Source organism: Prinia subflava, chromosome 4, assembly GCF_021018805.1.
Source record: "Prinia subflava isolate CZ2003 ecotype Zambia chromosome 4, Cam_Psub_1.2, whole genome shotgun sequence".
In the NCBI taxonomy this organism is placed as follows: domain Eukaryota; kingdom Metazoa; phylum Chordata; class Aves; order Passeriformes; family Cisticolidae; genus Prinia; species Prinia subflava.
Window position 1 is genome coordinate 22394360 of NC_086250.1, and position 17125 is coordinate 22411484.

General features: G+C 50.4%; 1 protein-coding gene and 1 non-coding gene across 3 annotated transcripts; both read right to left on the reverse strand.

The window, feature by feature from the left end:
• Nucleotides 1–9585: 9585 nt before the first annotated feature.
• RPL3 (ribosomal protein L3) lies at nt 9586–16765 on the reverse strand. 2 transcript variants are annotated; one of them, XM_063395935.1, is made up of 10 exons: nt 16614–16765; nt 15418–15610; nt 14754–14922; nt 13761–13896; nt 12365–12551; nt 11824–11984; nt 11440–11541; nt 10936–11031; nt 10357–10476; nt 9586–9695 (listed from the first exon to the last, which is right to left on the reverse strand). In XM_063395935.1, exons 1-10 carry the CDS (start codon nt 16614–16616, stop codon nt 9651–9653), a joined length of 1212 nt encoding a protein of 403 aa, XP_063252005.1. In that variant the 5' UTR covers nt 16617–16765; the 3' UTR covers nt 9586–9650. The 2 variants fall into 2 exon arrangements, with proteins under 2 accessions (XP_063252005.1, XP_063252004.1); XM_063395934.1 differs by lacking the exon at nt 16614–16765 and adding an exon at nt 16047–16133.
• LOC134550505 (small nucleolar RNA U83B) lies at nt 12157–12249 on the reverse strand. Its single transcript, XR_010080347.1, has one exon. It is a non-coding gene; the product is annotated as a small nucleolar RNA U83B (small nucleolar RNA).
• Nucleotides 16766–17125: the final 360 nt, after the last annotated feature.

Consider the following 17125-nt stretch of genomic DNA (forward strand, 5'->3'; position numbering starts at 1 on the left):
GTACACGTCCTTTTTTTTTTTTTTTTTTTTTGAATCAGGGATATGGAGCTGGATAGGGGGAATTACCTTGGCACAAGTGTGTTGAGGAGAAGGCTGTGTCCACTGTCATCACACTCCACTGCCACATGCAAGGACAGGACTTAGACAGCTCCCCAGCCCAACATGGCTGACTCACTTGCACCCCATAGGGCCAGCAGCTAGGAGACCCAAGGGCTTTACTCTGTTCTGGGAGAGTGGCTTTCCTGCCCCACAACCACATGAAAGATTCCTTAGCATGTGGGATGCAGCACTCCTGATCTGTACCTTCGAGACGGGAAGCACATGGGGACTTCCTTAGGACATGAAAGGTACCATGGATGGGGATGAGGACAGGGGCAGCCTGTGACCCTGCCAAGCAGGGGCTTGCATCTCCTCTTGGCCCTGGGTGAGATGAATGCCAGGCCCTCTGACCTTTTTATTCAGAATTCCTTTTTGTGCCGGAGGAACAGAGGGCTTGTTGTGCATGCAAGGCAGGGGGACAGCCCCCCTGGCATATGGGGATGCTGGCGGGGAGAGCTTGGAGGCAGCAGCGAGGCTGACGCCCACGCTGCCATCGAATGCTGTGCTGTTCCCATGGCCACCCTTGCTTTTGGCATACCAGCCAAAGCTTTTGCAGCAGCTGGGGATAGAGTAGAGGACATGGCCCAGGTCAGCCTCCCCAGGACTTCTCCATGGCAAGAATATCAGGCAGTGTTAGTTCACGGCTGCCTTCTCTCCTCACCTGGGGACCCCCCAAGGTCTCTTTGCACCCCAGAACTCAGTGCAGGAGGTTGAGCTGGGGGAGATGGGGGTGCAGTGTGCTAGAGGGATGTGAGGTGTGCCACAAGCTGGGACTGAGACTACTTGTCTGGGCTGTCTCCAGCACAAGCCCATGTCTAACTCCTTCTGAATCTCTTTGTTCCCCTCAGTGGCGTCAGCAGCTCTTTGCTCCCTCCAGGAGATGATTCTGCTTCCGGCGCTAGCGTTTCCTGTGTTTCTCCCCACTCACTCCCGTAGAGCCAAGCAACACCAGCACAAAAACAGGATTTGAGTGGCTGGAGAATTATCCTGATAACAATGACCAAGGAGACAGTCCTCTGGACGGGACCCTCCCTAGAGTCAGATCTCCAAACAGCTCACACCAACCTTTGCCACCCCCTTCCTCCCTGCCCCTGAGGCTACTTGAGCACAAGGGACATTTCAGGCAGGGGAGTGAGCAACCAGAAAGGAGAATTGCTCCATGCTAGCAGGTCCTTCCATCCTCACACCTTGGCCATGGTGGCCAGATAAAGCAGCGCTGACACTGTCCCCACTGTCCTCAGCTGCTGTCCCCATCAGCAGCCAGCAGAGCCACAGGGTACCATGCCATGCTCTCCCTTGCCAAGCCAGTTCCCTTTCTCAGGGACGAGAGCATTTCTGGGGAGCAGGCAAGGATAATTGCAATCTATCTTCATCCATGAACCCAGCAGAAGGCAGCTTGGGCTTACAGGCAGGACCAAGGGAGCTAATGCCTGCAGACCTGCTCCCATGCAGCAGCAGTCCTGGACCTGTGTGTCCACCTCTCCACTTCAGGCATGCCCAAAGGAGACCTGGGATTGGTTAGCATCCCACATGGAGATCTGAAATTCAGGGAACCCTCACTAATGGCCCAAAATGTTTGCCCGGATCTTCTGAAGGAGGTCCCATCCTCAGCTGCTGTCCACCACTTCTTGACGAGGAGCTGCTGCCCTCCCAGCACACTGCTGGAGCCATAGGGGAAGTTTTGCCCACTTCACTCTGTGCAAAGCTGGCCGGCACTGCTGGAGCAAGGGAAGAAGGGGCCCGAGTGATCCTGCCTGATGGTGCCTGGAGCAAGCGAGGAAGCACATGCACAGACTGATCTGCTGGGAGGTCTGGAGGCAGCAGCAAGCACTGAGAAGGAGTTGCAGAGCCATAGCGCAGCTAGAGCCTGAAGAAGCTGCATCTGCAGCCACCCTCCAGCTTGCTGAACAAGCCACATCTGTGTCTGTGCTGCCCTCCCCCTCCCAGGTGCTGGCCTTGTCCCTAACCAAGTGCTTCCTTTGCCTCACATGGCAGGGACCTGCAGACTGGGGGACAGCAAAAACTGGCTTATGTGTTCCTGAGTGACATCCCCCTGGCTCTATGGCTTGGAAACCTTTCCACTGTGCCCCACTCTAACATGGCATCTGCTTCCCACTGGGGCTCTGGGTAGCTTGGAGGTGGTACAGCCCAAGAGAGATCCTAGAAATTGAAGAAGTCCTGCCTGCTGAAACATCCAGCAAACACCAGACTTGCAGAGCTGATGGAGGGCACAAGATACTGCCTCCAGCCTTACTGATTCCTCCAGCCTTACTGATTCCTCTAGTCTTATTGAACCTGACCTTGCTGTTCCAAGGGGAGATCACCACTGCCCTACTCTGTAGATACCCAGCAGATGTGTTGGGCCTTGGAGCAACTGATAGGACTGAGGCCAACTATAGACAGGAGCTTGTCCTGTCAGGACTGGGGTGTTGTGATTCCTTCGTTACCATCAGTGCTGCTGATCCATAAATTCCTGGCCAGGGAGGAAATCTGATTTTTGGCCAACACAGGAGGTCTCTGTCCCACAGAGGCAGGAAATAGCTATGGTGAGTGAATAAATAAATGGTGCAACTGTAGCTCTGCCTTACATGGTCTTCATGGGGAGTTTTCCTTTGTTTTTCAGGTTGGCTATTTATACCGCAGAGTGTGAAAATTATGTCAGCGAAGCCTCTGCTCTTCACCACAAAGAAAACCAGCCTTGAGAATATTTGCAGGGCTGAGAGACCTCCTTGAGCAGAAAGGTTCAGAGGCTGTTCACTAGGTTGGTGGACCTGGCAGGAAACCCCAGCTGCCATGCAGCTCCTGTGGAGTCCCCTCTACTTCCACACATCCAGCTCAGTGGGACCAGTTGTACCAAACCCATCTAGAATATGGCTCTGCCGAGTAAAAGTCCATCTTGCTTAAAATACACTCACAACCTTCCCAGAACTTCTCAGAACAACTCTAACCCCTTCACAGCCTCCCTTTTCTCATTGTCTTTCTCTTCTGCTCTTTTTTTTTTTTTTAATCACATTCTCCATTGCAGTCTCTAAGGGTTTTGGCTCCTGCCTGCTTGTCCTGGCAGTGTTGGTCCAAGTCTGCCCTCAAGGACAGAAAAAGAAGGAATGGGAAGTTTTCCTTGTGGGACTTTGCTGCTCCCCTGAGAAATCCCAGGAGATATTTTGGAGAGCCAAACTCCAAGATGGGTCATCTCCATGCCCACAGGAGGTAAGAAAGAACAGACTCAGACCAGGAGAGGAATGTCCGCCAAGTTGAAGCTGAGCTTGTTCAGGTGTGGATGATGGGCAGCAGTGGCCATGCTTTGGGAAAGGAAAGGAGGAATAAAACTTTACTTCCCACCATGTCTGCAATTAAGAGTGGGTACAACCAGCTCACACCAGTCGGAGTCGCTCGAATTGCCAGCAAAGCCACTGTGCATATGGGCAGGGGCAGCTGGCAGGGTGGGAAGAGAAAAGCCAACATGAGTTCAAGGATTGCCAGTGTACTTGAGACAAGAAAAACTCTTTCTGGTGACACATGCATCAGGTGTTTCCAGACGATAACAAAACCTGCCTGAGGTCATTGATATTTAATTAGCAATGAGCTCCGTTAAACATTATCCCGGGGGCAGGAGGGAGGGGAAAAGGTTCTGAATTGGAGAAAGATTTAACTCTTTGCAGAGAAAGAGAAGGAGGAGGGAAGGTTGCCTGCAAGCAGAAAGGGTCTCCATGGTTGGACCCCATCAGATTCTGACACTCGGCTGGACCCAGGGGTGGAAAAGCTTTGGGGTATGTGTGTCTCTTGACTCTCCAGGGGAAAGAGGTGCTTTTTCCCCCTGAAATGAAAAGCACTAAATTTGAAAGCTCAGTGCTCCTGCACCCCAGCAGCCCCGGGGCAGCCAAGCTGCCAGAGCAAAAAGCTGGTGAGCAGTGAGGCCAGTGGTGTGTCTGGTTTCCCTGCTGGAGCCTTCCCAGCCTCGGCCATGCCAACAGCTGGGGCACTGTGGCTGTTTCTCTTGGATGGCTGAGTCACAGCCCCGCTACCTGTGTGAGTTTACACCTGGGTCCCTGCCCCGCTGCTGTCTCCACTGTTTCCTGTGGCACACATCCCATGCTCTGCACCGCAGAGACCCAGCTCAGCACCCTGGGCACAAGGAGGAGGAGCAGGGGGGCAGTACTGAGGGTTCCTTTTGGGATGAAGGCTTTGGTTGAAGAAGAAGGGATGCTGAAGACTCGAAGTGGAGGTGACATGCATTTTGGCCCTCCAAGCACAGCCTGAAACCCTGGCATGCTCCAGGAGATGCTGTAAAGGTGCCAAAATGGACCACCCTGCTCTGTCCTTCCCCAGCCACTGACACATGCTGCTCTCTGCTACCTCCCCCCTCCAAAATCCCCTCTTGGCTGCCCCTAACCTGACACCCACAATTCACCCATAGATCACAGGGACCTGCTGAAAGATTGAGCATGAGCTGTGCTATGAGGGGGGACATGAAAAGCAGCTGTGTCTCCTGCCCACAGCCAAGCTCCCCTGCCACACCAGCAACCCCTCAATACTGGGGACACCCAGGAAGGTTCCTGCTTGGAGAGGGGAATGGAAACCACCTTGGGAGATGAACAGGACAGCACAGCATGGCTTGGGGTATGGTCAGCCACAGCTTCCATCAGCTGGCTGGTATCCCTGGGGCCTGCTCCTGCCCAGCAGGAAAAACCCTCTTGGAGAGGAGGCAGGTGAATCTAGACTGGCATTTGCCAGTGGTTGGATGCTAGGGGATGATTCCACTGTGCCTCAAGCAGAGTCCGGAGGACAGTCAGCCTCTGGCAGTATTCAATGTCACCTCCCTAGGGATGCTGCATGCTGTCCCTGCTCCATCTGTGGCCACAGTGGTGGTGGTGGTTATCTCCCATTGCTGAGCACCTGGGAGGGATCCCCAGAACAAAATGGCCTTTGGTGGAAGGGTCTGATGAGATCACCAACACTGCTGTATGGTGAGGGCCTTGGGCTGGGATGAAGACATCAGCAAGAGGTTTCAGGAGCAATGATGTATATCCTGCCTCCACATGGTCTGTGATACAGACAACCAGCCCAATACGGGCGTACTGCCTTCCTACAACCTCATCCTCTCCTTATCCCTGCTTGTCACCAGGGCCAGGCACCAAAGAAGAGAATGGATATGTGGGACAGAGACAAACTTCTGCCAGTCACCTTGCCCTTGCCATGGGCAAGCATACTTCTGCTTCCCTACTCTGGCTGCTGTGACAACCATGGGCAAAGTCCACATGTGACCTGTCAAACACAGCTGAGGTACTTCGGAAGTGAGAGAGGGAATGACGCTCAGGTGGGAAGGTGCCACAGTCCTAGTCCTGTACCCCTCGCCCATAGGCTGTGAAAATGGTGGGGAATGAGATGGGGAAAATTAGCAAATCCCCAGTTTAGGGGCAGAATAAACAGCAGCAGCAAGCCTCCAGGTCTTCGAGTGAAGGAAGAAGCTGCAGCCCCAGGCAGGGCGGAGCAGATCAGCAGATGGAAGAATTTCATCTGCAAGAAGCAAGGAAACATCCCAGAACTGTTTGATCTTATTGTATGAAGGGAAGCAGCAGTGGGCGTCCAGCCTTGCTGGCACCAAACAAAGACTATAAATACCTCCGCCATCAACAGCTCCTCACTGACCTGGCCTGCCAGAGCCCCGGCTGCTGGCTGATTCCCAAGGGGAATAATGAGCTTTGGTTTCCATCCACCCCTTGAACACAGTGGCAGAAAGAAACTGAGCACACAGCAGAGAGCTCCAGCCACAAAAAGCTGAGGGGGGGGAATTATCCTGTGGAATGATACATGTGGGGGTAGATTCCCTCCCTGATTGCCTGCACAGCTGTGCCCAGCAGCAACAGTCCCTGTTGGCTGAATTTAGTCTCTACTGCCACTGGTGTCAATAAAGAAGTTAAAAAATACATCTTTTAAAAGCTTTGTGATGTGGCATTTGGGTGTGAAGTGATGCCTGAGCCTGTGGACAGTCTTAGAGAGGTATCCCTTAGGTCTCCAAGCCAGATCTAGGTATATGTCTTTCCCTGATTCAATCCTTGGATTTGATCTTGATGCCATGCATGCTACCAAGAATGCTGCCTGACATCGGAGCACTTTGGGGCTTGTAGGGAGCTGGGTGGCACCTGAGCATCCTGAGGTCCTGGCACAGGAGCTGTCCCTGACAGGAAGGGAGGATAACCCACACAGTTTTGGGCAAGTTGGGAGCCTGTAGAAGATAAATTCAGTCTTCCTCCGTGCACCCACCGGTCGCCACAGAAACATGTGATTCCTTAGCACTATGCTGGAGGAAGGAATGAAAAACTTCCTAAAACTCACGTGGGCTCCCGTAAGTCCTGTGCCCAGCCAGGGAGCAGTCCTGCACTGGGACTAGTGACAGCTTCATGGCAAGAAGGCCCTGGTGGCCATGGGAATGGGGAAACTTCAGCTTTGGCTTTGCTTTGGCACAGGGAGCTGCAGTCCTGGAGCTGGGCTGCCTGCCACCGCCTTGCCCCACACTGGGAGTGCCTCTGTGCAGAACCATTCCCCATCACATCCATGGCCCCAGGTCCCACAAGCACTTCTAAGGGTTGGTGAGAAGCCAGCAAGTTGTCAGGTACAAAAGATGTCCTCAGGCTGGGGGGGGCTGCAAATCAAATGCACACCAGCCTCGGGACAACCCAGTGGAGCAGATCTGGTAGAAAAGCTGCTGCGGTGCGTGAACCCGGCCACGGCTTCCCCGGGGCACCTTCATCAGCCCTTCTCCCCCATCGAGCATACTTGAAGCTCCCCACTTGTCACTGGGATCAAAAGCAGAGGCCGGGGTGGGAAGGCAAGGTGTCAGCTGAGCCACTAGTAAAGCTGACTGCATGAGCCAAGACCTCCAACTTGAACCCAACTTTCTTCCACCCCCCAGGAATCCTTACACACTTCTAAGGTTGCCGCTCCAGCATCACAGCTGCATCTTGTTTCATCTTCTGCAAGGAAAGGAGGCAGGAGGCTGGGGCCAGATGCTGCTGGAAAAGCAGCCCCCACCTGGGAGCGCTGGGTCCCAGCCCTGCACTGCTGGCAGCTGGGGAGCACCAGGTGCTGGGGGTGAAACCCAGTCCTGCTTCCCAGTCGCAGCCCTCCCATCACCAGCTGGGACAGGGCACATTCCCACGGCTTTTGGTGTTATTCCAGCAGGGTAAGGGCTTGTCCTTGTCCTCCTGTGGCTCTCGGGTTGGTCTGAGCATCACCAGGGTGTGGGATTTTTTCTGACTGGATTGAGATGTTCTTGGACACTTTGGAGCAGAGAAGCAGCACCACCACAGCATTCATGGAGCTGGGGGATATGAGATGACAGTGCCAAAAAGAAAAACTCAAAGTAATTAAAAATGAATGTAAAATTTAAGAAATACTGGCTTTCAGGAGCTGCTGGATCAATGTGCTAGCCTCAACAATTGCCGCTTGTTGCACTGGGGATTGTCCCCAAAACAGAGGACACATACTCTGCAGGAAAAGGAAGGCTGGGAGGTTAAGAGTTGCAGGGTGGACCCAGGTTTTAGGAGTGGGAGGCTTTGCCAAAGCCAGCTTGGCATTCCGTGGCTTCACTCCCCACCCACACAACTTGGCAGGGATGTCCCACAGCAGGTTCCCAGGAGCTGCCCACCAAAGTAGCCGGGTGTTATCATGGGGCTCCAGAAAACTCTAAGAGGGACTGAGAGGACCCACACAGCCTTGGTGCCCTGGTCAAGCAGGGTTTTTCTCCAGGCCAGTCCACCAGCAAGCTGTCAGCAGTAAGTGTCTACAGAAGAAGGAGCGCCACCTCCTGACGTTAGATATCTCCACAATTCCAGGAAACGGCCTTTAGCGAGGTTTTCTTCCCCACCATCCTTTATCAGTCAGCAACAATCGCTTCAAAAATAAACAAATCCAAGTCTGGCACTGGATTCCAAGACAAAGTAAGTCCTACCAGACACAGGTCGAGCATCTTCAACAATGACATTCCTTCAGGACTGCTTCCACCTACTTAGGTGCCAATTTGACCAGTCACTTCAAAATAAGATCAGCAGCATCCCAGAGCTTCCACCACAAGGTATGGTAAAATTAGGTGCTTTTTAGAGATTTTCATCAAGGTTGTCCATAGTTTGTCATGGATGCTTACCCCCAGCACATCCATTTATCCTTATAACCCCAATTCCCTTAAAAGATCTGACTGGTGAGATGGAAAGTAGCAGCAGGCAATGTTGGCTCAGAGCCATGCTCTTCCTACTGAGCTAGTACATACCAGCTTTAAAAAGTGAAAAGCCTAAGACTAACAGGTGGGGGAAAAAAAACCTTCACTTCTCAGAGTTGCCTATAAAACTGCAGGCTCAGGATGGACAGAGGTTGAGAATTCCACTTTTCTGCATCAGAAGAATACTAACTTAAGATCTTTTCCACCCATCTGCCAATTTGAGACTTGTGACAAGGGAAAAAAAATAGGTGAGACCTCTCCTATTTCAGTTGGCTGAAATTAGCCAGCAGGTTCATGTGTTAAATGGCTCACAGTGAACCAGGCAGCTCTTTCAGTCACCCAGTCTGGTTTCTAGGGAAACAAGGTAAATGTTTTTCCTCCTTCTTGCCACCTTTTAACTCTTAGAAGGCTCTCATGCACCACCACAGGAAAAAATCTTGACATCCCACCTTTCTTCATTAAAGATAAGCTCAAATAGGGCCAACCCAGTTCTGTTTCAGGGCAGTGCTACACTTTGGTGTGAGGGTCTGGAGCTATTGCCTCAATCGCTGCCATGTCTCCAATTATGGTCAGTGAAGGACACACCAAACCATCTCCCCAGGAGCCAGCAGGGTATTTTAGGTCAGGCTGTAACACAACACCAGCAGCACTCACATCTCTTGCCTCCTCAGACGGTAGGCTGCAGGTCCTCCTCCCTGCTCAGGCAGGCCTGCTTCCTGTCACCTTTCTGCAGGAAAACTACATGCATTCAGAAAAATCCAGCTTTTGTGAGGCTGGGATTTTTCAGAACACCAGCTACCTTCTGCTGCTCTCAGGGAACATCAACCAACTGCACTTGCAAAGTGTGCAGGCTACAGCTCCACCATACAGACATTGGAAAGTTTCCATGGCAACAACCAGCCTCTGTCAGCTACCCAAAATTCAGTGTCTTGAATGGTCCAGGTTATGTCAAAACCCATTTGACTCAAAGCCCTCTGTCCACCCAGCTGAGGATTGACAGGTGGACTAATATCTCAGCACCTGCAAACACATTTAGGGCCCCTGCTGCTTCACTATTTCACACAACCAGAGATGCCTTGCTCTGATGCACAATCTTTGCTCTACAAAACCAGCAATAGCGGCTTAATTTTTTTCTAGAGCAACCCTTCTATAAGGTGGCTGCTCTAAAGGTGGATGAGCTAAAACTTAAGGTGCTTCTTTGGTTTGATCCACACATAGAAACTGCAGTCAGAGTACCAGGCTTTACAAAGCAATGTATATACCAAGAGGCAAAATTACTTTCTTTAAAATATTTATTTTTTGGAATGAGAGTACACAGGCCACGGGACCATTCCACCCATTAGGCTGCCTCCTCTTTTGCAATACGATCCTTCTTGAGTGGTCCCTGAAAAAAACCCACAAAAAACAAACTATGTAAACAGCAGTCTGCACAAACAATGTAACATCCAAATCACAAAAGCTGTAAAGAAATCAAGGCAAAAAAAAAACCCTCCATGTTGCAACCCACTGGAAACCCCATGCCTCATCCCCACAGCCAAAGGTTTTGGGAAAAGCTGAACCTGACACAGCCACACTGGGCTGACTGGGTGACTCTGGATGTGCCTGTGCAACGCTAGTGCCACCTGGTGGGGAAGCTTCTGCTCAGCCCCAAGCGTGGCACTGCTCTGACCCTGCCAGGGCGTTGCTCACAAGCACTCCCAGCTGCTTTCTCCAGCCAATTGACAAACTGGGAATGCCACTAGTGTGAGCACCCTAAGCAGCTCATGGAGGAAATGGAGCACTGCTTGTTCTGTGCTTCAGCACTGAACAACCTGTGCCCAAACACAGCGGCACCTGTCCAACACAAAGAGCTGTCACAGGGATGTGAGACCCCCCCCAGGCCCCCTGCAGTTATAACCAAGTTGACAAGAGGAGGCCTCTCAACTGAAGTTTCTGTTTCACAGGAACTTTGGCAACATGACAGCCCAAAGCATAACCCTATCAGCTGCCCTGAGCTCAAAGACAACAGAGTCATACACAACAAATGAGCCAGGAAGAGCCCTTACCATAAAAGCCTTCTTCTCCTCAGCGGTCTGGAAGCGGCCATGACCAAACTTAGAGGTTGTGTCAATGAACTTCAAGTCAATCTTCTCCAGAGCCCGGCGCTTGGTCTGCACAAGCAGGGACTAAGAAGAGATGCCAGGTGAGCATGCAGCAGCAGTGCCCTTTTAGCCTCCAGTACACCTCCATGGCTAATGCCTCCTTGGTCCTGCTGACCTCAGACTTCAGCTGCTACCATGTGCAAGGAACACCTGACCATAAGCCATCTACCCTGCACCTCTGGCCTCCCAGGCTGAAGGCTGGTCACCCCCCTGCAGCACAAGCCCCACTCTGCCAGTGTCCTGGTTGTAAGAACTCTCAAGTCTAAACCATGCCCATCACTACAGACAACCCTGGGTGGAGCTACTTGCAGGAATAACCTCGTGCCATTCCAAAAGCCATTACACAGGTGGGTTTGTGTGGAAGGCTTTTCTTTCTAGCAATCCACGATTCCTCAGAATAGCGCACACACACTACCTGCACCAGAGGCAGCACAGCTACCCAAACCTGTTACAGCCCATGTGATAGCAGGTTGCACTACTCACCTTGCGCAGGGTCAGGACTCTCTTCTTGGTCCCCACAACACAGCCCTTCACCATGATAAAGTCATTGGTCACCTCACCGTAGTGGACAAAGCCTCCCTGAGCAAGGAGAGAACAGTCAGTGCTCTGTACCAAGCACAACCAGTGATCTGCCTACAGATCCACACCATTTCTGGGCCTTCGCTATTCTCAAATCCATTGAAATCCTGTTTCCCATACTCCCTTTCATTAGTCAAGTTTCTTGATAAGCTCTTCTTGATAAGTTGTTCCTTGCATAAGTACCATTCAAGGTTTGCAATATTTCTGTCCTATCGCCACATAACAAATGCAATTTTCATGTTATACAAGTCAATACTTAGAGGCTGACTAAACACCACCACCCCTAACAGCAGCTGACTTATTTTGAGAGTTCTTCATTCAATTATTTTGTGACTTATACCAGGCCCATTTACCCCTTAGCATTGCAGATCACAAGCAGACTCTTGGTACAGAGCTGCAGCAACTTACCAGAGGGTTAATGCTCTTGTCAGACAAGTCATAATCAGTTGATGCATTGTTTTTGATCAGCTTCCCATCCTTGATTTGGTAACCTTGGCCAATCTTGTAAATCTGAAAATGTAGAATTCTACTTAGCAAAAGATAGGAGAAATAGCCTGTCATCAGATAAAATGCAAGGAATTCTACATAAGCTCAGAGGAAAGACTCTGTTGCACTTTGAAAACACATGGCCATGCAAGAATTTTACAGTTATTCAACATAACTATAGCCACTATCCTCAAGACAACATTCAGAGCAAAACACCCCAAGCAGAACTCCCCACTCTCTTCACTGTCACAGAGCAAGTGACATCAGGCAGCTCTCGTTCCTCCTCAGCAGCTGATAAACACCAACCTTCTTGTTGATTTCAGTGCGGTGGTGGTAGCCCTTCTGGCCTGCACGGGCCACGGAGAAGGCCACACGGGCGGGGTGCCAGGCACCAATGCAGGCCACCTTGCGCAGGCCTCGGTGAGTCTTGCGTGGCAGCTTCTTGGTGTGCCAGCGGCTCGTGACACCTGGAGGGGACCAAAGCAGCCTGCTGTCAAGCTGAGATGTCACCAAAGTCTTCAACCACAGTTTAAGCTACCTTTCAAGCTGCAGTTCCCAGGGAACAAAAGGGAAGCTCAGACCCGGAATCCCAGGAATCAACATTTCCTGGTGAAGCTCCCTTCCTGGCTGTCCCTGGGCTGTGTTCTCAGAAGGAAGGCAGCATGGAATGACTCTTCACAGATGTCAGGCACTGTGCCCAGTGCTCATTCCATGGTCTCATCATTGAACTGTGACAGCAATATGGACTTACTCACCCAGCTCTTGGCACATGCACTTGTGAAAACTCAAGGCCAGGACTTCATTAAAAACTGTATCTTATCACAAAGAGAGGACTTCCATGTATTACCTTTATATCCCTTGCCCTTGGTAACTCCAATGACATCTATCATCTCATCCTGGCCAAAGACCGTTGACACAGGCACCTGCTGCTCCAGTTTCTCCCGGGCCCAATCCACTTTCTCAGCAACAGTGCCACCATTCACCTGGATCTCCATCAGGTGAGACTTCTTCTGTCTCAGAGGGAGCAAACGCATCTAGAACACAGAGCATGACATTCAGCTCCTGCTCTTCTGAAATGGACCCTGTATTAATAAGCCCAGAATCCTTTTAGCCCTGGCCTAATCTATCTTTCTAGTATCCTTTTACAAAATATAAAATTTAAACAAGGCCCTACAATAAGGGGGAAGATTGTATAGTGTAGTGGCTTGAAAGTCATTGCACTTGGAAGTTTTATGCCATCCATAGGAGCACAGAGTTCTCTAAACCCACAGCCATTGGCCAAATTCCATTGAGGAACAAGAAACAAGGAGCAATAGTTTTGAACTGAAACAGGGTGGATTTAAATCGGACCTAAGGTCTATTTTTATTATGAGGGTCATGAATCACTGGCACAGGTTGCCCAGAAAAGCTCTGGATGCCCTACCCCTAACAACTGTTCAGTCAGGTTGGACAGGGGCCTGAGCAACCTGGTCTGGTTGACGGTGTCCCTGCCCGCAGAACAGTGTCCCTGCCTGCAGAACGGGGGTTGGAACTGGATGATCCTCAAGGTCCCTTCCAACCCAGATTGTTCTGATTGTTTGATAAAGCCTGCCACACTTAAGGGTACTTTGGGTTAGATCACAATTATAGTTACCTGTACTGTATTTAGTAGAGGAAACAGATTAGAGAACTAATAGAAATTGCAACACTACTTCTACTTTCTACTGTACAAAATTAATTCTAGTAAAATTAGCTATCTTATTGCACTTAGAGCCAACTCAAAGGATTGAATGCATCTCCCAAGAAAGTCAGTCAGAGAACTGACAGCTGGGGAGACACTGCATCACTCGGAACACCTCCTCCAGCTGAGCTAGAGAAGTTACCAAAAGTCTGAGTGCCTGCAATCCCAACAGAATGCAGCCTGAAATTACGCTGAGCACACAAACCCCCGAGTTCAGTGTTCAGTCTGGTTTTATTTGTAGCTGAAATTAAGATTGTCAGGTCTACAAGGTATCAGCAAGGGACTGAGCCGAAAAAGTTCCTACTACAGTGTCTCTTTTGGACACTACTTCAAAACCAGCCAGTGGCTGCCAAGGCTCCTCATACATCCTATGAGCACAACTCTGTGGAGAATGAATGTGTAATGTGCTGAATAGACAGCAATAAGCTGCAGGGGAGGACAGAAATCTCTCCACAGAGATGGATCAAGTTTCAAGCATGCTTTCTCAGCAGTTTCCAGCGTATCTAAGCCCACCAGCACTTACCTGAGTGTGAGCCATGACTCTAATAACCTGGCAGTACTTCTTCATGCTATTGAAATCTTTCTCCAACTGCTTTTTGCCCTCCTCATCTTGCCACTTCTTGCAATATTTGGTGAAGGCCTTCTTCTTGGACTTGTGCCTTCAGGAGCAGAGCAGAGACACGGTTTGGCTAAGCCCTTCATCAACCCCCAGGAAAGTGGGGTGAGCGGAAGGAGATGCCTTAGCTGGCTTTGGCTCATTGCCAGCTTCTAGTGACTCTTTTCCACTGGCAAGCGGAGCCTGGAGCTCATCAGACAGTGGCAAAATTGCCAAAGCTGAGCGGAGCTGCCATGAATTCCAATGCACATTTAACATTCACACTACAGAAAACAAAACACTGTAAGGAGATGTCAAACAGTAACAGAAAAAAACTCCGATCTTTACAGCAATTGTCAGATGACTGTGATCTTCTTCGAAATATCCTAATTTCCCTCCCTCGTGTGATTGACAGCAAGGTTGTTATAAAACACCCTCGAGAACTTTATTGCTTCACTCTGATGTCTTTTCAGCCTGCCAAGTTCATAAACAGGCTGGAAGTTCCAGACACGCTGGAGCCACACTCAGGCAAATGCACACTTTTAATCACAACAGTGCCTGGAATGACAATCACAAGTGACACTTGTCTTCCTCTTTCCTGAGGAAACAGGGCTACATCAGGACTCGACACTCAACAACAAGCGCCAGAGGCGATTTCCTTATGTCCGCCCGTCGAAGTATCATCACACATAGCCCGTTATGGAGCTCTCAGACAAACCCAAGGCTACCACATCCACACCAAGGGCACTACCCAAAGTTATGCTGACACCCTCATGGAGCCACTCCTACAGCCTATCCCATTATCAGGCCAGTCCGTCAAAGCTAAACACTGTTTGCTACAAAGCTGTGCTAGGATCATTGCAACCCAGTAGTAAAAATGTGAACCGTGGCCCGAGACGAGCCAAGGCCCTGCTCTCTCACCAGTTCTTGTAGAAGCGGCGCTTGCACTCATCACTGATGTGCTCGGCAAAGATGGTCTTGAAGCTACGGAGACCACGAGGAGTCTGCACGTATCCCACAATGCCCACGATGACCATGGGAGGAGTCTCTATAATAGTAACTGCCTCCACCACCTCCTTCTTGTTCACCTCTGGATGGAAACAGAAATACAGCACAATTAATTCCAGAAGTAACTCTTTAACACCATCTGCTTTTCTTCACTTCCAAATCCTCCATGTGAAAGTTTAAATGAGTAAAGATCACAAAGACGATGCAGGGTAAAGCGACCAACTCTACAGTCATAATTTAATGCCTTGCAAAACTTAGTCTGGCTCAGGAGAAAGGTCAGCAAAGCTGGACAGGTAAAATGGATGGCAGCAAGTGATACATCCAGGACTGGACCATCTCCAAAAACACACCCAAGGCAGCTGATCGATATCCTCCCATCCAGAAGAGCCACCCAAGGAGCCTGTTACTGTGCAGCTAAACTAAACCAGTGGTTATAGCAGAAATACACCACCTAATTGGACTTGGAACAGGGTGCAGTCAAGCTAGGACTAAAATCCAGAACTGCTACTGAAGGGGCCACCTGTCACCATTCCTGACCAAACCCACCTCCAGGTGTAAGAGGAATACTAATACATACTAGATCCAGGTCTGTCCACTTCCCGGACAATGTGGGTCATGCCAGCTTTGTACCCGAGAAAGGCAGTGAGATGGACAGGCTTGCTGGGGTCATCTTTGGGAAAGCTCTTGACCTTGCCCCTGTGCCTGCTGCTGCGCTTGCGGGGCAGGAAGCCCAGCGAGCCGTGCCTCGGGGCCGAGAACTTGCGGTGAGACTGCGAAGAGAAAACCAACACTAAGTGCTTGCTACAGAGACTTCCTTATGCCCACTCAAGGGCCAAGACCAACTCTGTCCTTGCCCTAGAACATGAATATCACATATACCCAAGACATTTCACGTTCTAGAAATTCCCAGTATCAGCTGTGGGGCTTCTGAATTCCATTATGTTAGAAGAATATAATGCTCATGCAGTAACTATGTACTTCTCCGATTTCTTTAATGCCCCTTCCAGCCTTATTCTAAGATGTCACCAAGTCCCACTCTAGCCAGGGAACCACAGAAGCTGTAATTTGGCAACAGTGTCCCACCAGAATGTCAATCCACTCCTTAAGTCCAGAAAATGCAGTACAGACAGCTTCACGTTTTTGAATGAATCTGTACCAAAATAACCATTACAGACTTCAGTTTGCAGAAATGCAGTAAACCAGCACCTTTGAGCTAGTTCCTCTGTGGAAGCGCAGTGTTTTTTCCCAAGGTTTTCTCCTCAAGTACCACCCCTGCATCCTCCCTCTGCAACCTGAGAGTCATGTAAAGGCTGGGTTTCATCCGGAGAACTCTCAGGCCAAGGAAAGATTCAGCCATCCAATCTCACACGCAAACTAAAGAAAAATTCCGTGCAGCCATTTACAGAACTAACAATAAATATGGCTTTGTTTAAAAAAAAAAAAAACACTCGACACGAGTTACCCCAAGTTTAAAGCCCCAAAAAAGACAGAATCACAGGAGCTCCCCAAACAGAAGTCGCTCCCTTTTCTAGAAAACGGAGCCCCAAATGCCCCACAGCAGCCGACGCCACCCAAACCACGCGCCCCCCCCTCCGGCACCGCACAGACCCGCTCGGCCTCTCCGCGCATCGCGTGGCCCGCGCCCCGAAATGAGCCCCGCACGCCGTCCCGCAGGTGCCGGGGGCGGCGGGCGCGGGGCCGCGCGCCGGGCGGGGCCGGGATGGCGGCGATGTCCGCGGGACGCGCGGTAAGGCCCGAGGCCTCTATACCCACCATCTTGTCCACGCGCCGAGCCAGAAAGGCTCCTAGCTCCGCGCGCAGCCTTTATAAGCATCCCGCCCCCTGGTCTCGCGAGAGGCGGGCGGCATATCGGCGCGCGCGGCGCTACGGGCTCCGCGCGCGCTCAGAAAGATTCGCGTGAAAACCACACCGCAGAAACCACGTGACGGGGCTTGTGGGGAAATCAGGGGCACCGGCACAAAAGATAATGCTTATTTCTCTTCACTCCGTTTCATTCAACGACATTTCATGAAATGAATGAAACTTTGACTTTCATTTCATGTAATGAATTTCTGACATGTCGTTATATTTCATTTAATTAAATTATATTGCATCATGGTAATTTCATTTAATGAAATTTGAAAATTTCACTCAGTTTCATGAAATTTTAAAATTTCATTCCATGAATTTTCATTTCCTTTCATGAAATCCAGTTTCAAAATTTCATTTCATTTCACTTAGTGAAATTTCATCTGTGTTATTATAATGAACATGGGCCTTAATCC